General features: G+C 38.8%; 1 protein-coding gene across 3 annotated transcripts in view; it reads right to left on the reverse strand.

Moving 5' to 3' along the window:
* Vps53 (VPS53 subunit of GARP complex) overlaps nucleotides 1–22,225 on the reverse strand; it is a 157,127-nt gene that overhangs the window by 120,064 nt on the left and 14,838 nt on the right. The window contains exons 1-4 of one of the 3 annotated variants that reach the window (XM_047547063.1): nucleotides 19,325–20,752; nucleotides 15,975–16,055; nucleotides 7,666–7,715; nucleotides 5,474–5,540 (exon numbers count right to left, since the gene is read on the reverse strand). In XM_047547063.1, the coding sequence (XP_047403019.1) occupies nucleotides 5,474–5,540; nucleotides 7,666–7,715; nucleotides 15,975–16,055; nucleotides 19,325–19,411 (285 nt within the window). In that variant the 5' untranslated portion in view covers nucleotides 19,412–20,752. Of the gene's footprint in view, nucleotides 1–5,473; nucleotides 5,541–7,665; nucleotides 7,716–15,974; nucleotides 16,056–19,324; nucleotides 20,753–22,225 lie in introns of those variants that run through there. The other 2 variants (XM_047547062.1, XM_047547064.1) reach the window with 2 other exon arrangements.

Raw genomic sequence — 22,225 nt, forward strand, 5'->3', positions numbered from 1 at the left:
TGATATGCTAATTTTTATGATGAAAAGCAAGGAATACTTTCTCCTTGGAAGGCAACATGCCATATCTTTATGATATGTTCATGAAGAGTGAAACAGGCAAATATTAATAGCCGCCTTTTCTGGGGAAAAGCAAGAAAGAAAGATAAAAAAAAAACATGGTTCTGGATAATACCTGAGGACAGGGGAAATCCTGTGTTTTCTGGGTCTGGCACTTTGTATTAAAGTGAGGATGAGGAGAAGAAGAAAAGGAAGTTCCTAATGGCATGCCACATGGCTCTGAACCCATCCATTTCATCTTTTCATCTAGAACTCAAATGAAGACATAGAGGGTATGTCTGGGAAATCTGCTAAAATGGGGATGTCATCATAAACTCTGAAAGGTCTCAATAGGCTGTAACAATCAAGCAAAATTAGCAAGGTAAAACCAAGGGTGAGACACATAAAGTCTGGCACTTAATTAAAAAACCTCTTGCACAAATAGAGGAGGAGAAGTTTAAATGAAGTTCACATGAAAAAGACTTGGGGCAGTATTGCAAACCATTGGAGCACAGATGTGTTTTGTTTGGCCTTTGCAGTGTTTGTGAAAAACATGAAGCCAACATTTAAAAATTGGGAGAGGCACATAAAAATCCAGATTTCTGGCTTCTCTGGCTTCTCTAGAAAACTGACAGAGCTGGCAACTCCAATCTGCATTCAGACATGACAAGGATTGGTTAGAATTTACGTGTGGCTATCCCCTTCACACAGAGAATTACACCACAGATGGAGGCATATGGATTGTATGGCAGCCTGCTTAAGCAATTTAGGTTAACTTCTTTTCTCTGAGGGCATCCATTTGCAACTCTTTACCTGGGGCTTCAGGGGACTGCCAACTCAACAGAAGCCCATGGTATGATACAACTGCCCAAAATGTCACCAAATCCAAGATAATGGAAGAATAGTACCTACATCAGTGGCTCTGAACTTTTGAATAAATAGTTACGGACTCCTTAAAGAATCTAAAAAAAAAAAAAAAAAAAATCAGTGAGCCTTCTCTCCAGAAGTATGTCTACCCCTACAAAAATTTACAATTAATATCAGGGAATTGACAGATCCCCTGAATGATCTCAGCCTAGAACAAGGAAGCAAAGTGTCCCTCTGTATGTTCCCATAGTATGTCTACTCCTGGGAACCACACTTTAAGAGGCAAGCTGACAAACTCCTATCCCAAAGCAAAGTTATCAGGATGATAAAGGATCTGGAAATTGCATCATAAAGTTCAGGAAACTTAGAATGGCTGGGCTAGAAAAGGAACAGTTAGAAAGGAACATAATAACCATTTTAAATTTCAGAAGCTGTAATAAGGAAAAGGGATTAGGCTTACACCGGTCCAGCTGGCAGAATTAAACCAATGAGGAACTACAATGAAGTCTATTTCACTATTTCAGTTCAGTCTAAGAAAGTTTCTTATAATTAAAGCTGTACAAAACTGGAATAGTCTGTCCTATCCATTGTGGGTCAATTAAGTAGTGAGCTCCCCACCACTGTAAGGATCCAAGCCTCTGAAGGATAATGTAATGTCACAGAAGTTATATAAAGAATTCCCAAACTGGGTGGAAGCTCACACTACAATTATCTGAAGCTTCTTCCAAATCAAAATTTTAGTGAGCAGAGCCAGAGAGGGCAATAATAATACTCTTCCCCTCCCATACCTTAGTCATGCTCTGATCAAAGAAACAGCCCCACTGCAGCCGAGCTCCACTCAAGAGACAGAAACCCAGTGGCTGATCCTGTCTTGGTGATTCTCAGCAAGAACACTGGGAATCGGTCGAGGTTTGGCCACTCTTGCAATTTCACATGCCAGCTTTTTCCTCTTCTAACCTGGCTCTTCTATTCACCTCCCTTTCCACCTACACTCAAGCTGTCCATTTTAATTGTTGGGAAGCTGCATAAATATCATAGCATATCAAATCATGTACTTGTTGAATTGACTCATTTTATCCACCAAGTTTCAAACATGTGGGTATTTAATTAAAGCTTTGGACTGATGATTTCAACAGATAAAAATGGGGAGGACTCTATGCCATATTAACTTTGTAAAAGCATCACCGTCTGGTTAGAAGAGGTCACAGACTAGACTAGTTCAAATTGGCCCACATAGGAGGTGGTCAACAACCAAAGAATTCTCCAAAATGCTTAGCATAGTGCTAACCACACAAGCTGGTGTTTCAGAATTTATAAGGAACTAAAGAAATGGCCTCACTGTGTCTTCAATTTCTAGAACACCCCTTGCCCCCAAGGAATTTTTACAAAGAACTCTTCAAAAATTCTTCTGTTAAAAATGTATTTTAAGACACCACAAACGTGAAGTAAACACTCTCCCCTCATTTTCACAGATTGAAAAAACATATCTATTCAAATTGAACGCAATCAAGATGAAATTTATGAAAGGAAAACTTCCTTTTGTCCATATCTCTGCTCTTCTCCTGAGTGTTCCTCAGAAGCATAGGAAACAAGTTCTGAAAGCGAACCTATCCTGTGTTCCAGGGAAGAGGGGAACGTGGGGCCTCTTGACCTATAAAACTCAATATTTTGGAACATCCATAATTCTCCCAAGTCTGTGCCAGTCAAATAGAGACTCCCTTTGGCAAACTACCCACCAGCCAAAGCTGAAGAGTAAAGCTTTTATGCCTAGGAGTTGACAAGGACAGGACCCAAAAGCTCCCTGGAAAAAAAAGTCTCAACTTCAGCTTGCATTACAAACTGTTGGAAAAGACAGATGGAGGGGATGACAGGAAAAGCAATTATTTCTTCTGGGCTTCCTCTCTGTCTGGATTCTAAGGAGACGAATACAAAATTCCATCACAGATTGAAATGCTATCTAAACATTCTTGAAAATGTGCTCTTGCTCTCTGAAATATGACCTGCTCTGCTGTAGCAACCTGTAACCCATTACCATGTGAAGGTGGGGAGTGCCGAATTCCTGCAGCCCACCTACTTCTGGGCCTGACTCCCCAAAACGGCTAGTTTGTGACCCCCAGGTTAAAATGTAAATAACTAAAAGATATATAGCCACATAGCATGACCCACCTAAAGTCATGATGAATCATCCACTTTATTTTCACATTCCTGGAGTTTTAAATACCTGTGACTCTCTTGGGTATATAAAAGTTTCTAGTGAGCTATTCCAAGTGTAGGCTGAATCATGCTCAACAGTAGTGCTATTCCAAATAGTAGTAAACCGGGACTATTCATACATGAATCTGGGCAGGAGGTGTAGCTCAGCAATAGAGCACAAGGTCTCAGGTTCAATCCTTAACACGGCAAGGTAATAAAAATCTCATGCAAGAACCAAGCTTTAAATCACTATAAAGGAACACTCAAAAACTGACTAAAATGATGATATAGTCAAGAACCTTTGTTTGTTTGTAGTCAACAATCATATACACACCAATATCCATTACAGTTGAATAAAATGTTGCAGGTGGACTATGTGGACTGAAATGTGAGGATGAGAAAGATGCAGTTCATACCTTCAAGAAGCTTAAAAACTAATCAACGGGACAAGATGTGTTCATCAGTAAGTCAAGGGAGACCACACAGCCCAAGACAAAGCATAAGCAGAGGGCTGTGAGAACTCTGGGCAGACAGAGAGAGAATGAATGACACTGGGATCAATTTTCTCCTCTACAGAATGAAAAGAGTAGGCCAGATGAATTCCAAGTCCCTTTGAGTTCTAAAATTCTGATTCCTTTGATGTTACCCAGATGAAGTAAACAGAAAATATCATAAGGGAAGTAGTATTTAAGCCAGCCCTTAGATGGGTAAGATTTTGAAATGTAGCTACTGGAAGAAAGAGAGAGGAGAAAAAACATTTTAGACACAAAAAAGTGTGTGAAATAAGCATAGGCCCAGAGAGTACAGAGCATGCTTGCAGAGCATCAGGTCTTCAGTACGTATAGAACTTAAGGAGAGACAAAATCATAAATGAAGACTGAAGCCTTGAATGCCAAGCTCAGGAACTTGAGTTTACTTCATTTGGTAAGACAGAGGCACTGAGGCAAATGACATGATCAGACACATGTTAGGAGAGTGAATCAGCATGGAGTGTTTGCAGGCTACCCTGTTCCTCTTCATTATCTCTAAGGGCCAGTTTTCAGGGGCCTCTTCTACTTCTTACCTCAGTAAGCAGAAACAAAGCAATAAGGGCTAAAACCATGCAGAAGTCCAGGACGTAGGATCTGTTTTACGAAACTAACATGTCTTCAGGCAAATACTGATTATGATAACAGAAAGAAGAGAGATGACTTAAAAATAGGCCAACAAAAGACTGTTAAGGGGGGAGCCATAAAGTGTGGAAAGATGAATAGAACTAAAAATGGAAAAGAAAGAGACTCATAACACCTGTGGAGCCAGCAGCAGAGGAAACAGGAATATCAGAACTGAGGAAATTTCTAAATAAGATTTCACCTTCCCCTTCCTCCCCCCCAAATATGGGCAAGCATAATGAAAATTTTCAGAAACTGGTTGTATTAAAAAACATCAAAAAGGAGCGATAGTGCTGGGGTTGTGGCTCCATGGTAGAGCGCTCACCAAGCATGCGTGAGGCCCTCCATCCTCAGCACCACATAAAAATAAAAGTATTGTGTTCGCCTACAACTAAAAGACAAAAATATTTTTTTAAAAAAAAAAGCAGAGATAACAGGACCAAGGCTATGTATAACAGCGCTCTCCTGACCCAACTACATTAGTATTGAAGAGGCAGGACCAGGCACTGTAGAGAGGAAGGCTAGAAAGGCATGCTCAGCATTTCTGATATGACAGCAATTTCTGAAATATGAAGCCTAAACAGAAGAATAGAATCCAAATAAAAAGAACATGGATAATAGATAACATCTGGCCCCTCAATCATTGAAGAATACCTCCCCCAACACCCTTCTTTTCCCCTTCCTCCCCTCTCAATATCCCTTTTTACTTAGATCCCCAAAGAACTGTAAATCTCTGAAATGAATCCACAGTTACCTGCTTCTGAAAAAAATAGGTATGAGGAACTGTAATTCTGTCACGTTACCATCTTTTGCAGCAATGGAAGTAATAGCAAAACCCCAACAACTTACCTGATAGACAAAAGTAGTCACTTTATTTAGCCATAGTACACAAAATAACACAGAGACATCTGACACTTGGTCAAAGACAAGGAAACCAATTTGCCCATTATAGCCTGCATGTCCCTGGCCTTGAATGAGCAGTGCTACACATAAGATCCTGGTCCAAGGGACATTGAGTGAGAGTTCAAGGCTGGTCTGGACATCCTACCCCTGCTATGTGGCTGGGAACAGGGGTATGAGGCATGAATGTTTCCTGCTGTATATGGATGGAACAATAAGAAAGTGCTCTGCAAACAGATCAACATTTTGTTCATTTGATTGCTGGGTCTTCTAGAAATTAGGGGAGTGTAATTAATATGGAGGAATAAGTTAAGTAAGTTACTTACTTGCCTTCCATCCTGCCCCACATTTGTCTGTCCTCTTACAACAGTTCGAATATTGTCATCCAGTCTCCTAGCGAAAAAATTTAAAGGACATAAATTATTCAAATAATCTCTATTTTAGGTGAACTAAAGGGGAAAAAGTTGGTAATTTACCTATCAACGTCTATAAACTGCACCAACACAGAACACTGAACAAGAGTTAGTAAAATTAAAATGAGGTCTTGAACCTAAGGGGCAGCAACACCATTACAATGTCAACCCCAATAGAGACTTATGAGTCGTCTTTGTTTAAAAAATGGCAGTATTTGGACCAGGCACAGTGCATTCCTATAATCTCAGTGACTCAGGAAGCTGAGGCAGAAGAATCATAAGTTTAAGGCTAGCCTCAGCAACTTAAGACCCTGAGGATTTAGCTAGAGCCTGTTTCAAAATAATAACACTAAAATAAAAAATAAATAAATAAATAAATAAGACTGGGGCTGGGGATATAGCTCAGTGGTTCAATTGCTGATAGAAAACAAAAAGTCTATTTTTACTTTTCAGAACTGCTTGAAAGAACTAATAAAATCTTTTTATTTTTCATGGACTAAATCAGGAATGACAAAGTTGCAGTAGCTTTACAGGAAGAAGCCAGAAAAATCCAAAATCCCTTCCTCAGTGACCTTAAAAGAGTCAAGGAGCCAGGGTGATATGTGCTTTCCCTATGTGCCCCATCATGCAATGTGTATGAGAGAGAATAATGGCTTCCTGTCCCTTTCCTCTACAGTTCAACAGGGGCCACTGACTGGCACTTCAACCACAGGAATATGTATTCATCAATTTCATTTTTCATTTGAAGAATTCATTAAAGGTATGGTAGTAAGAAGATAGAAAATACCTAGCCCAAGCGTGATGGTACACGCCTGTAATCCCAATGGCTAGAGAAACTGATGCAGGAGGACTGTAAGTTCAAAGCCAGACTCAGCAACTTAGCAAGGCCCTAAGCAACTCAGTGAGACCCTGTCTCTAAATAAAATACAAAATAGGGCTGGGTTGTGACTCAAAGCCCCTGAGTTCAATCCTCAGTACTGAAAACAACAACAACAACAACAACAACAAAACAACCTAATTCAAAAGTGATCTTTGAATCACCAGCATATTTCCATTTTCTATGCAAACCCTGGACAACTTAGTGGTCTCTACCAGAATTGTTACAGTTGAAGTCCAACAAAACAATAAGAGGTTCTTTGTGCTTCCTAAGGTATGGATACAACATATGCATGAGGCAGAGGCCTGCACAAAAAGACCCAAAAGTCGTAAAGAAAAAATGCATATCCTGGGTTCAAGATGAGCCCTTCCTCTTTTTTGTGTGTTACAAAAAGACACAAAACCCAAAGCTATATTTGAGGCAATGAAAACAATCTATTTATACAATGAACAGACATTTATAAGTACCTGCCATATGTAAACCCAGATATAGATAAGCCAGAATAAGGTTATTGAGCAGGAAGAACACCTAATGATCACCCTGGGCAATCACATCTTGGGTTGATAACAATGTTTAATCCTGGGCCATCACCTAAGTCAAGCAGCTCTGACATTATTAGCCAGTAGGTAACCAAGGGATACACATGTAAGCCCAGGTTCATATCTGACTCTTGGGAATACAAAAAAGGTAAATCCAGAGAAATAAAACCACTAAAAACAATCAGGAGCTATGATGCGCCCTTATAATTCCAACAACTCAGAGGCTGAGGCAGGAGGAACACAAGGTCAATGCCAGCCTGGGAACTTAACAAGACCATGTCTCAAGATTGGAAAAAAAAAAAAAAAAAAAAAATTTAAAGGGCTGGAGTGTAGCTCAGTAGTAGAGGGCCCCTGGATTCACAGTACCTGGCCCCAGTACCACAAAAAATAATAATAATAATAATAATAAAATCATTTTAAATACTGCAGAGAAGATTTTATAATTAAATTTCATTATTAACTAGTTTTTGAGCAAACTGTTACAGTTTCCTTAATTTTTTATGAATAATTAAAGACTAAGAATCAAATTCTTTGCAAGGAGATTTTTAATGGACATTCAGATAAAATAATAATGATTATTTTTTAAATTTGAGGTTTCAGTGCTCTCACAGAAAAGTATAATTTGGAATGTGATTAACTAAACTAATAACATACTTTTCATTAACTGACAACTGTATGATGTTACTTACCTTATTTTCAGTCTAATTTTGTTCACAACTTCATCTATATTTGCCAGAGACTAAAATAAAGAAGAAAGAGTGCCCAGCTGTTATTTCATTTCCTGGTATTCCCATTTTTACAGGGAAATGATGAGCTATAATATCTACTTATAAAATATCAAAAAGTTTAATCTCAGAGTATACCATTTTAACTTTTCTTAAAAAGTAAGGGGTTGAACACTTGCCTAGCAAGTGTAGAACACTTGCCTAGCATGTACAAGGTCCGGGGTTTAATCCCCAGTACTGGAAAAGAAAAGAAAAGCAGTACTTGCCAACTACTGCAAATCTAGCCCAGAAACTATATTTGGTAAATTAAGTTTCACTGGAACACAGCCATGCCCATTCACTTAACATATCATCTATAGCTGCTTATGAGCTACAATGGTGGAGTTGGAAAATTTTGACAAACACTGCCTGGCTTACGACGTCTAAAATATTTACTATCTGAACCTTTACAGAAAGTTTGCTAACCCCTAGCATATAGGATTGTAACAAATTCATATAACAAAATACAGCAAAGAAAATAAATAAACTATTACAACACACAACAACATGGGCAAAATACTTACTAACATAATGTTGAAGGGGGGAAAAAAATCCAGAATCAGAAGTATATACTGTATGATTACATTTATTCAATTTAAAAAAACACATTAGAAGTCAAAATAGTAGTTATCTTTGAGGGGGTTAGAGACTGTGAGGAAGCAAGAGAGGACTTTGAAGATATTTTATTAAATGCTTTATTTCTTAAAAATTTTTTTTAGTTGTAGATGGACACAATACCTTTATTTATTTATTTTTATGTTGTGCTGAGGATTGAACTCAGTGCCTCACATGTGCTAGGCAAGCACTCTACCACTGAGTCACAACTCCAGCCCCTATATGCTTTAATTCTTGATCTAGGTGGTAGCATTCTTTCTATGAAATTCATTGGTATTCACTTAAGATTTGTACACTCTATGTTATGTTACACTTCGACAAATTATTTTTTAAGTATGGAGATCCTTTAGAAAAAAATCTGGAAGGACACATACTAGCTGTTATAATATACTAGAGCAGATGTAGTCCCTGAAATCTGCATTTATAGTTTTAATCTATAAAAATAAGGGATATTCAATTTTTTTCTTCTTGCTTATGAGTATTTTTAATTACTCTATATTGACAAGGTACTGCTACTGTGGTTATAATAAAGCTTTAAGATAATGACAAAAGGACCATTTCTGACTTTAGAGTTGAGAAAAATGTGAGGAAATGATGCCCCCTAGTGGAAAAAAGAAGGTATAATTTTATAGTACCATTTTAACTCTGAAGTTTTAAAAACTTTATAAATCCTCAACAGATATTTCACCTCAGAAGGAATTGGAGGTGATGCAGGAACTGTGCTTATAAATTGCTCCTGGCTACTTCTTCTGGCTGTAGGATGCCTGAAGGCTTCCAGGAGCAGTTCTGGTAAGAGAAACAGGTCCCAAATGTTTGAGATGTCAGACTGGGCTGTTCACATCTCGTCACTGGTCTGATTTAGCCAGCCATTACTCAGAAATTTCAAAACTCTCAAAACAGACTGAAGTAAGGATGAACTCAGAAAAGAGAAGTCTCTTTAACTGAGAAATTCAGTTCAACTGGATTCAATCTGATTCTGTTAAGTCTGTCACTTCAAAACTGGACTGGGTATGATTTCAGTTACCACCAGAGGTGTAAATAGCAGCCAAGTTGTCACAGGACCTGGGGTTTAGCCCACCTCCACTTCAGCTAACTTGCTGAAGGGCAATAGAAATTTCTCTGAGTTACTAGTTCATCATATGCAAAATGGGCATAACAGTTCCTGGTTTATCTCTGCTAGAGCTCATTCTTTTGAAAAGAAATGTTTTTGTGATACTTAGAAAAAAATTATTTAAAAAATGTTAATATTTGGGAAATCTGGGTGAAGGGAAACCAAGAATTCTCTGTACTACTCTTATACCTTCTCTGAAAATGGGAAATTCTATCAAAATTATGTAATTTGTATACATATATGATTTTAATTATGAACATAAAAATATTTCAAGCTATTCAAAATTGTTAAAACATGTATTTGACCAAAAAGTCAGATAGTAAAAGAGGGCCCATAGTGAAATGCAAGGCTTCCAAACTCACACTGTATTGCACGACCCCCCCAGTTCTCTTTCTCAGAGGCAATGGCTCTGAGCCAGTTTCTTTTCTACATTCTCAGACCTAGTCTATGTGTTAAAAGCACATCCATAAGTATACTGCACCAGCTTTTTTCATTTAACAATATAACTTGGAGGTTGTTCCACATCAGTAAATACAGTTAGTGGTACAGAAACCATTTCTTAAATTTAATAATCCCTGGATCTGAAGCTCTTAGTCAAGCCATAACAAGTTTTCTAAGAATAACAATGAAAAATATTTATGTAGTCAGTTGTTCAACTGCATTTAAAAGAGTGAGGACCTGGAGACAACATAAAGACCTATTAATTGAAAAGTTAAATAAATTAAGCCTTGAACCTTTCTGCCACCCCTAGACACACTGGTCAAGGAGATTATGAAACAAAGGAGACTGCTTTTGGATACCATGCTAAGAAGGGGAAAACATGTCTTAAAATATCAGGCACTCCATGAATACAGTCATTAAAAGAACAGAAGCTGGGTAAAATGGCAGACACTTGTAATCCCAGTGACTAGAGAGGCTGAGGCAGGAGAATTCCAAGTTCAAGGCCAACCTCAGCAACTTAGTGACATCCTGTCTCAAAATTTAAAATAGGGGCTGGGGATGTAGCTCAGTGGTAAAGTGTCCTTGGGTTCAATCCTCCCTGCCAAAAAAATCCAGAAAGAGGGCTGGGGCTGGGTGGGGCTCAGGGGCAAAGTGCTTGCCTAGCATGTGTTAGGCACTGGGTTCAATTCTCAGCACCACATATAAATAAATGAATAAAATAAAGGTCTATCAACATATAAAAAATAAAAAATAAAAAAATAAAGGAATGCTGTCCATCTACAACTACAAAAATAAAAAATTTAAAAAAAAGACATATCCGAAAACTACAAAATACTTTGATTGACTGTTAGATGGACCCATGGGTAACTGCTTTCATACCTAATTTTCCAGATTATTTATTTATTTATTTATTTATTTATTTATTTATTTATTATTTTTCTTGGTACTGGGGTAGAACTCAGGGGCACTTCACCACTAAGTACATTTCCAGTCCTTTTTATTTTTACAATAGGGTCTCATTAAGTTGCTGAGGGTCTGGTTAAATTTCTGAGGCTGGCCTTGAATTTGCAATCCTTCTGCCTTAGTGGCCTGAGTTGCTGGGATCACAGGCATACAAACCACACCCAGCCAAATTCTCCAGATTTTTCTACTGGGGAAGTAAAAGGGAAAAGGTACTACCATTTGATGTGGGTTTATTATGCAACACTGTCCTAGACATTATAGAAAGTATTTCCCTTAATCCTCTCAACTATTGAGTCACACTATTATCCTTTTCAATGTTAAGATTTGGGAAATAGAGCCATTTACCCTGGTGCCATCTCCCAGCAACTCAGGAGGTTGAGGTAGGAGGATCTCAAATTTGAGGCCAGCCTCAGAAATTCAGCAAAGCCCTTGACACACTTAGTGAGGTCCTGCCTTAAAAAACAAAAAAGGCTGGTGATGTAGCTCTGTGGCAAAGCATCCCTGGGTTCAATCCCCCAGTAAAAAGGAAAGGAAAGGAAAAGAAAAGAAAGAAGGAAGAAGGAAGGAAGGAAAATAGAATGACTTTGGAAATAGGCTCTGAATGGATAGATGCTCCACCTAGGATGGTAGAGATGACATGAGATTCAGTGAGTCTGTCCGATTCTAAGGTTTCTGGTGTTTCTTACTCTATCATTGTGTAATGGGTCTTGACCTGCTTTTTATGCACCCTCAAATACCTGATAGATTTGAGGCACTTCCTCCCATCAGTTCAGTGCCTCCCTATGGTAGGAATCCTTCTGGAGTTGGGGGGAAACCAACGGGAATCCAGACTGGCTTCCCTAGATGATGGGAATATCCTGAGAATCACTTATCTGGTTTAGTTGTAATGAGGTTGTACAGTTCTAATTGTATAAAACTTTTAATATTTGATTTATTGAAAAGCATTCTTTGATTTTAATGACAATTCATGCTAATTAGAGAAAGTACAGAACACAAAAAATAGAACCCTGTGCTCCCAAGAGTATAGCCACTATTAGTATTTTTTGTATACTGCATTTTACTCTTCTACAAAAATATATGGCTTTTTAAAAAATAAACTGAGCCAGATGTGGTGGTACATGCCTGTAATCCCAGCTACTCAGAAGGTTAAGGCAGGAGAATCACAAGTTCAACCAGCCTGGTCAATTTAGTGAGACCCTGTTTCAAAATAAAAAATAAAAAGGGCTGGGAATGTAGCTCAGTTATAGAGCACCACTGGATTCAATCTCCAGTATCACAAAACAACAACAAAAACGAAAACAAAAAAAACTTGGGACAAGTAATTTGGTACCTTGCGTTTTTTCACTTAATAATATAGATTCAGGGGCACGGTTGTGGTTCAGTGGCAGAGCACTTGCCTAAAGTGTGAGGCACTGGGTTTGATCCTCAGCACCCCATTAAAAAAATAAATAAATAAAATAAAGGTATTAAAATAATAATAATAGTAAAAGATTCAGAGCATTCTGTGGGTTGCTAAAAGCTTTTTTATACAGCTCCATATAACTCATTTTTTCAAACTTCTTAATTATATTAGTTTTTCTTTTTCTTTTCTTTTTGAGATTCATTTCTTTTTTGGGTCTCACTACATCGCACAGGTGGATCTTAAACTCCCGGACTCAAGAAATCCTCCTCCTTCAGCCTCCCCTGAATGTTGAAATTATGCTAGTTTTTCATAAATTTATTTTCTCTTACTCAAACCTCCAACAACAACATAACAGATGATTATCTTCAGTTTACTACTAGGAGACTAAAAAGGTTTTCCCGACCATTGTTACCAAACCTGGCTACTCTTCAGAACACGTAGAGAACTCTGTTAAGTACAGGTTGAGCTTGCCCTGGACCCAAACCTAGTGAAATAGAGACATCCAAGGGCCAATCCACACTCCAGTCTCCAGGCAAGCACTTGCCACTCAACAGAAATACATCCCTTTCCTTGGAGTGACACTAAATCTATTCTTCATAGACTGACATCTTTTAACCAGTACACACTGTAGGTCCATAAAGTATATAAGTGGTTTTTGTCCAAATTTAGCAATAGTTAAAAGGAATGACAAGTTAGACCGCTACTTCCTATTACTTTTTCATGAAGGTCCATGGGCATCTGGGTTGGCAAATGAACTGCTAAGTATAATTCTGGAACCAGGGAAATAAAGGCAACCCTGTGTCATATGTTTTGAGTTATCCTAAGGAATGTCACTACACAATATCATGCACATTGAGCCCTAATTGGACAAGAAATATAACCGAATCTGTGGATCAACAAATGTCTTGTGCTACTTTTAGCAGTTTAAAAAACAAATACATATGCAATCATTTCAGGAAGAGGTGAGAACCTATGTGATTTTCAAATGTAACACTTTATTGAGTCAACCTTCTTGATAAGGTGGGATAAGTGAAACATTTTATGGCTAAAATTGCTATCCTGATGCCAGTTGTTACCAAATGATTATCTCTAGCTAATTCCTAGAACTCGTGATTCACAGAAAATGTTGAGCTATAAAGATTATTTGTGAAATCTCCAAAAAGACAATCACGCAGTATAATATTTTTAAAACTTTATTTTAAAAACTTATTATATCCATTAGAAAGTCTGGTGCAGTTAGGAGAATAACTTCTAATATTTTATAGCACAATAGGATAATTAACAATTAACTGCAGATTTCAAAATCGTAGCAGAGGATTTTCAATGTTCCCAACACAAAGAAATGACAAACATTTGAGGTAACAGATATGTTGATCACCGTGATCTAATCATTACACATTGTATACATGTATTGAAATGCCACACTGCAGCCAATAAATATGTACAATTACTACATGTCAAATAAAAGTAAAAAGTATTCTTAAGAAAAACAGAAGCACAAACATACAAACAATTCAAAAACAGAAAATTTGAAAGAATATATGTCAAGATATTAACAATGATGGGGATTATGAGCTCCATACTCAAACATACAGTTACATATTTTCACCAGGATAACCCAAATATGTTCAAAACTGAGCTCATGACATTTTCTCCTCTGACTCTACTTACCACTCACACCTGTTCTTCCTCTTTTTCTCAATCTTGGGTAAAGGTGCCAACACCTACTCAGTCTATCAGGCTAGAAATCAAAGCTCGAAATCCTTAGAGTTGCCTATAATGCTCAGTTAAAATGCCATTTCCTCGGGAAAGCGTTTTTGGATTCTTCAGGTGGCTTTCACCACATTTAGTAGGCTTCCTTTGTGGCACTTTTAAGCTGAGTGCTCTTTATCACTCTTTGCCTTGGTATTCTCACTGGATAATGAGAACAATGACTTTGTGGAAAATATATCATTAAGTACTTAGAATGGTGCCTGGTACACAGCAAACACTCGATAAATGTCAACCATTATTATAGTTGTAGTAGAAGTTAGGACTCTTTTAAGAGCAAGTAACAAATAATAATAATGATACAAATAAGTCACTGCAACTTCATAATTTACTCATAATCTGCAAATTGTGTAATTAATTGTTAAGACAGACTATAAATTCCATGCTGGTAAGGACCACATCTGTCTTGCTCTGCACATTTTTTCTTTCTTATAAGGGTGTGCAGAATAGGTATTTTTTGCTGAGTATCCTAATGAATGAATTTTAGATTCTACATGAGCCTTGACCTTCATCCCTTCAGGCACTGTGACTTCTGCCTCCTGAGTAGTTCTCAGGTCCTGTCCTCTCCATTCTACCACCTTCATTCAGGCTCTCAGCACCACTGTCAAGTGACCTACTGCATCAGCCTCCTAATTGGTCTTCCTGTCTCTAACATTTAGAATGACCTTCTTTCCCTTGTATTCCTTAGAAGATGTAACTGGCTGCTCGCTCTGCCAAAACAGTGTTCTGCCAGATTGCCACAAACCTGGCTCCTTCATATTTATCAGATCTCCCCTTGAACGGAACTGCCTCAGAGAGAGATTCCCTTTGAGCTCTTTTAATCTTCCTTTATCCAAAGGACCCTCTACCCAGGCCACCATGCTCTATCACTGTACCTGCTTTTCATCAGATCATTAACCTACACTTGAAAATTTCTTTCTTTTTATGAGATGAGGGTCTCACTATATTGTCTAGGCTGGGCCCAGGGGTTCAAGTCATCCTCCTGCCTCAGTCCCCTAAGTAGTTAGGACTACAGGCATGCTACCACACCCAGCTGTTATTTCTTATCTATTTATTTATCCATTGATGTCTTGTCGTCCTCCCTACATCAGACTCCATGAGACCAGGAATTAATCTGTTATGTTTACCATTTCTCCGCAGTTTCTAAAACAGTGCCTGGCACTTAGCAGTCACTTAAAAAATGATGGCTGACTTTGACTACTGAATGAATAAATGAATCCTTCAAGACATGGCAGAGGGTTACCTGAGGTTTCAATTTCCCTAGGAAGAATCATGTTCTCGCTCCTCACTATACTCTTCCATACCTCTTATAGCATTCAACAACGTCTTCCCCTACTTGATTATACACACCTCAAGGACAAGGACTGGGTTTTATTCATCTTTGTAGTCCCTGCACCTGGGGCAGTGACTGACAACACATGACAGGTACCCACTGAATACCTACAGAATGAATAAGTGAAAACCCACGAAAAACTCCAACTGCTCTTCTCCTGGCTCTGCTGCTTCTAATTCTGGTCCACTGTAAGAAAACCCCACCAATGTAGGCAAATCAACCAGCAAAATGACATAAAACAGAAAATCTAAAAATTTACATTTTGAAATAGGAGTGAAAGCTGCTTTGGTTTATCCTGCCTGCCTCACTCCTGCTTTTCCCTATCATGTTATGAAAAATTCTTTCCACTTTTCAAATACAACACAAAATTTGACCTGGGGCTGGGAGGGGGTCCTTATAACCAAAGGGTACAATTTCTAATAATATGCTCATAAACAATGAATTCTACTCTAACACAACTGGTTATAGAAGAGTTTTTGGAATTTAACTCTTATTTGTTTATTAAGGACTCTTAGATTACATGGTATAACAGACCAGTCACAACCTTCAAAATGAGCCAGGAACCAATGAAATGAGGAAACCTAAAACTCTATACTTACTTGTTCTGTTGGGAACAGGGTATTGATATATTCAACAGCATTGAAATCTGCTCGATCTAAAGGATCCTGGCTTGGAAATACCTATATAAAAATAGGAGGTTATATATTAAAACATCATGTTGGATATCATAAATACAACATTTATCAATTAAAAAGAAAATAAATTCTAAAATATAGGGGATTAAAAATAACTGATCTTTCTACTTTTTTATGTATTTTTTCTTTCCTATTAAATGGTAAGTTCCCTGAAGATTAAAAAAAAAAAAAAACTTTTTCATTTTAAAATACTTCACAAATAATCAAATATCTATTAAGGAAATAGACATCTAATACTACATCTATTAAAATAAATCTTTAATTTTCAACATCTGTAGTTTTAACATCTTGACATAATGAACAGAATATGCATATGTGAAAATTCCACAGATATCAATGAAATCTCAATTCAGCAGGCATTACATTATACCAGCTGATGATAGCTGTTATTAAGGAATCCTAATAAACTATGTTCTGCGTCTCGATCATGTCTCTACAGTAGAATTCACTATGCATTGAAGCAACTTCTGTGTGTGTGTTTTGCTGGGGAATGAACCCAGAGCCTTACCCATGCTAAGCAAATGATCTACCACTGAGCTACTCCCCTGCCCACACTGAAGCAATTTTTATGCAATTTTTATGCTTCAGTGTTAGGGAGAGCGAACATTCAGGTTGACATAAGAAAGCAAGCCACCATCTGAGAAATACAGTTAACTCCTTTCAAAAGTCACAACTTGAAAAACATGTAACAATAGGGATTGTAAAAGGAGTCAAATGATCTCCTGCATACTGGATTTTACCAGTTCAAGATAGTTTTGATGCTGGGAAGCAGTTTCTTCAGAGAAGAAACCTTCCAAAGAAATATAGTGTCAAAGGATCAAAATGTCTCCTAAGAGAGGTCAAAGACAATTTTAGAAGAGTTTAGGGCTTCTACCATGTCAAGGAGAAGCAGAGGTAAGGCAGGTGACAGGAAAAAAAAAAAAAGGAGAGATGTTCTTAAAATGCTTAACACTGTAGGGCACAGTGGCTCACACCTGTAATCCAAGCAACTCAGAAGGCTGAGGCAGAAGGATCACAAGTTGGAGGCCAGCCCAGGCAACCTAGCAAGACCCTGTCTCAAAATAAAAAAGAGGGGCTGGCAATATAGCTCAGTTGGCAGAGTGCTTGCCTTGCAAGCACAAGTTCCTGGGTTCAAATCCCCAGCACCATAAATAAATAAATAAATAAATAAATAAATAAATAAATAAATAAATAAAAAAGAAAAAGGGCTAAGGATACATCTCAGTGGTAAAGTGCCCCTGGGTTCAAATGCCAGTAGACACACACACACAGACACAAATTTTAAATGCTTAGCATTTCCATTTCTCTAATATACATTTATGGCAGAGATATATCACATGCACATATATATCATACACCCTTACGTGTAGGGAACTTACATGTAGGGAACTAGGCCTGTCATGAGTGTATGTCCAATTGTGAGCATGATGTAAGAGATGTGAACTACCCATTTCCTCACATGGCCTAAGTTTCCACATTCCTCTCACTGTTCCTGGTTGTTATCCTTGGTTTTAATGTTTTCATATAACAAAGTTCCTAAACCAAGCCAACTACTGCATTCAGTGATAACAGCAAGTAAGAGATTGGCTCCGGGTCTGGAGAAGAAAACTAACAAGACTAGACTTATCTAGTATATAAGAGATTCTTATACATTGTACTTCAAGGACAATTTAAGGAATTGCAAGGGTTACGTGTTTATATATGAATTTTCACTTTATGCATGACTTTGGAGCTTAATATCTGGGTAAAATGTGATTCCATTATCAACCCTTCCTAACTTTACACATGTCACTACCCTTTAAAAGTATGCTATTGCATAACTGTTTGCAAAATTGTACTCAATCTTAGACCACTAACTAAGAAAAAATTCTAAATTTATCTTAACATCAAGATGTCTGCTAACAGGCAGCCATGGTGGTGCATGCCTGTAATTCCAGTGGCTCGGAGATTGAGGCAGGAGGATCACAAATTCAAAGTCAGCCTCAGCAATTTAGCAAGGTGCTAAGCAACTCAGTGAAACCCTGTCTCTAAATAAAATACAAAATAGGATTGGGAATATGGCTTGGTAGTCGAGTGCTGCTATGTTCAATCCCAGGTACCTCCCTCCGCCAAAAAAAAAAAAAAAAAAAAGTCTGCTTACTAGACAAACTTAATGTTAGAGCTCAAACATATTATTTAAAGATAGCAAAAATGTGATCTTCTGAAATTCCTATCAAACAACAACTGATTGTGTTCTGCTTCATTCATTAGAGCCCAACAAATCCAAGAGCAACTGAAATGTATGTCATTAACTGACAAAAGGAGGTGGGTGGTGGAGCAGGGTGGCCTGAACAGGAAAAGTTTTGCCCAATGATTTGGTATCATCAGGATGTAGCAAATGTGATTGGTATGATCAATTCATGCACTCCTAGGTAAACACACATCCAAAAGTCTGTAAGTGGAACGACACAAAAATTTTATTTAATACAATAGCAGATCCATGGTTAGTATTAATGGCCAGTATCTTAATTATTATTAGTAGAAGTAATGTTTTATTTAGAAAAACTTCCCAGTAGTTGTTAAACGAGGCATAACCCTTCTTTTCTTAAATTATAACTCCATGACAATTCCTTTAGGGGAGGTTTTCTCTCTTTATAGGAGGGAAACTCTGTACAAAGGCCTAAATCACTACTTCTAATATCATCACTTATAAAATTTTAATAACCTTGAAAAGAGAATTTAGTCGACTTAAGAGTTTCTGAGGAGAAGAGAGGCCTCCTAGGAATATTTTCCAATGTAATCCAAACTGCAGGAATTTTTGCCCTTTTAGATATGGCAAAAGTGTCATTCTTTAACATGTACCTCTGCTCTGCTATTCCCTTCAGACATCAGTCTCCCTCTGTCCCCAATTCCAAGCCCCTCCCGAGGCTAGTTTGACAAATGCAAGGGGCTGTACTAACCCTGTAAATGAATGAAGCAACATAATCCACGCAGTTGTGAGGTTGCCACTCACAGGGTCCCTTTTCCTAGTGCATCCTTCAGGGGGTACAGTTCTTTTGCCCAAACCCAGCAAGACCCCCAACCTCCAAAGACAATCAAGGCCTAGAAAGGACGCTTCCCTTCCCCTGATCTAAAAACCCACGCCCATCTCTGCTTCCCCGGCCCAACCCCACCTTGCAATTCAGCCTCCTCGCGCCCCACCGCGCACGGGCAAGTCCCACCGCCCAGAGCTTCTGCATCCTCCGCACTCCGCTCCCAAGGGGCGGAACGCTCACCTGCTCAATGGCTAGTTGAACCTCAGGAGTGAGCTGCAGCACGGCTTCCAGTTCCTCCACGAACTCCAGTTCCTCTTCCTCCATCATTCCGCCTCTCAGCACCCTGCTGAACCCCTACCCCAACCGCCCTCAGACCTCCAGCGGTCACCCAGGTCCCAGAATTAGCGATCCCCCGGTTGCACCGCTCTAGCAAACCACAGCTCTGTCAGCCAGCCGGCACTTCCGGGAAACCGGGTACTTCCGGGATCCGAGGCACTCTGGGATAGCGGAGGACTGACCTCTGGAGGCGTGCCTGTCACGTCCAGGGAGTCCGCCAGGACAGCCCTTTAGCCGCGCTGCCCTTGCTTGCCCTCGGCTGGTCCATAAGATGGTGGGGGCACTCGTCGCTTCGCCTAAGGCGCGCCCTCGCTCAGAGGGCCCCGGTGTCGGGGAGAGCCTGTCCTCCGAGCCGGACGCCTCAGTGACTGGCAGCCCCAGCTGCGTCGTGACCTCCGGACGGCAACCCCCGCGGGCCTTGAAGCCGGCGACCCTTCCGCTCCCTGAGTCCCCTTGGTCAGTGGCAGTAGGTGTCTCCCTGCCATCGGGGGTGAAATGATCCCAGCTGGTAAGTGGCTATGTTGCCAAAGAGATCGGTAGGATGGAATAGCGTCCATTTGGTAGAGAGAAGTTCCCCGCGTGCCGGGCCACTCGTCAGAGTTTTCTGGGAATTACTGAAGCTCCCTTATTGAGTTGCGGGGGCGGGGTAAACCCAGGCAGTCCCAAGGCTGGAGAAATGTTTACTTTCCAAGACCCTGAATATCTCAGGTATCTGAATCCCTGTCTCCACTCCTGATAAGCCCTGTGATCTTGAACAAATTACTCCATCTGCCCTGCTTATCTTGCACTCAATGCGGTGAACATTAAATATTAAAGGAGCTATACAAATTAAACTAGTAATACAGGAAATATTAGGGTGTCTAGCCCTTTTGCACCACAAGGGATAAAGAAGCCAGATCACCCTGCACAACCACTTTTCCTGCAGACACTTAAACAATGAGGAATTGCAGCCAAAGTAAAGGTTGCTTTACCAGTTGAACATTGTGGAGTAGTCCCTGGCCCCACTGAGATTTTCTTTTTGTAATCAAAATTGCTATCGTAAATAAAAAGCTGAAACAATATAATTTCATTTCCCCCCTCTTATTTTCAATAGGACAAATAATTATATAAGCAATATAATTCCTAGCAACAAAGGGATGCTTAATGATACAAATTGACTATGCAATAGAGCATAAAATCATGGTTTTGATAATTAATGACATGGGAAAATATGCACAATATATTTCAAAAAAAGTAGAATATGTATTTAAGAAAGCGAAAACATATGGTACCAGTTGGTGTGTGTATATGTGTGTGTGTTTTGTATCTACAAAAATAATAACAAGGATATATTATTTTTCTGCATTTTCCCAAATGAACCTATAGTACTTCTTTTTTTTTTTTTTTTGGTACCAGGGTTTGAACCCAGGAGTACTTGACCACTGAGCCACAACCCAACTTTTGAGACAGTGTCTCGCTAAGTTGCTAAATCTGGCTTTGAACTTGTGATCCTCCTGCCTCAGCCTCTTGAGTCACTGGGATTACAGGTGTGCGCCACCATGCCTAGCTTCTAGTAATTATATTTCAGAAAATATAATTTCATCCCCATGTTTTTGCATGTATCAGTAGTTTATTTCTTCTTTTTGCTGAGTGGTATTTCATTGTGTGGTTATACTACAATTTATCCACTTCCTGGTTTAAAAACACTTGGGTTGTTTCCAGTTTGGGGCAAGTATGAATAAAGCTGCTATAAACATTTATGTAGGGGCTGGGGAGATAGCTCAGTCGGTAGAGTGCTTGCCTTGTAAGCACAAGGCCCTTGTTTCGATCCCCAGCACCAAAAAAAAAAAAAAAAAAAAAAAAAAAAAAAAAAAAAAAAAAAAATTTATGTAGAGATTTTTTGTGTAAACATATGCTTTCATTTCACCTGGGTATGTACCTAGAAGTGGGATTGCTAGATTGTATGGTATGTCTATATTAACTTTATAAGAAAGTGGTAAACTGTTTTCCAAATTGGTGTATTATTTTCACATTCTTGCCAGCAATGTATGAGTTGCAGTTGTTCCTAGAGCTTATTTTTTAACTTTTTTTTTTTTTTTTTGGGTGCTGGGGATTGAACCCAGGGCCTTGTGTTTACAAGGCAAGCACTCTACCGACTGAGCTATCTCCCCAGCCCCCCCTAGAGCTTATTTTAATTATTATTATAACAACTCACATTTCCTAGCCCTTCTGTGTGCCAAGCGCCTTGCTATGCAGATTACATGGATTGTCCTTTTTAGTCCCCACAACAATTCTGAGATTGGTAGTTATGATTATCTGGATTTAACAGATGAGGAAATGGAGATCTAGTTAAAACAAACAAATCAACAAACAAAAACTTGCCTGAGGTCCTATAGCTAAGTCTTTCTTTCATTCATTCATTCAATAAATTTATTAAATACCTGTTCCTTTTATTGACAGGACTAGACTGGGTACTGGCAATTCAGCAATAAACAAAATAGACCAAGTGCTGCCTCAACAAGCTATTTCTGTGTCAGGAAAGGGTAATAGTGAGCTGTCCAATGAAAGATAAGTAAAGGATATGGTGAGGGACTACTGATAGTGTTGGATTTGGGAGTCAGAGAAGGCTTTTTTGAGGAAAGGATTTTTAAGCTGAAGCAAAGGTTGAGAAGAGGGGATAGGGGATGACAAACAGGATGACAGGGCTTTGAAACCAAAGGAAGGGTGGTACACGAGGAAGCCAGACAAATAGGTAGTGCCAGATGGTGGCAGGTCTTGATGGTTATATTAAAGAATGGAAACCCTTTGAAGGATGGTAGGCGAGGA

This window comes from Sciurus carolinensis, chromosome 3, assembly GCF_902686445.1.
Source record: "Sciurus carolinensis chromosome 3, mSciCar1.2, whole genome shotgun sequence".
Taxonomy (NCBI): domain Eukaryota; kingdom Metazoa; phylum Chordata; class Mammalia; order Rodentia; family Sciuridae; genus Sciurus; species Sciurus carolinensis.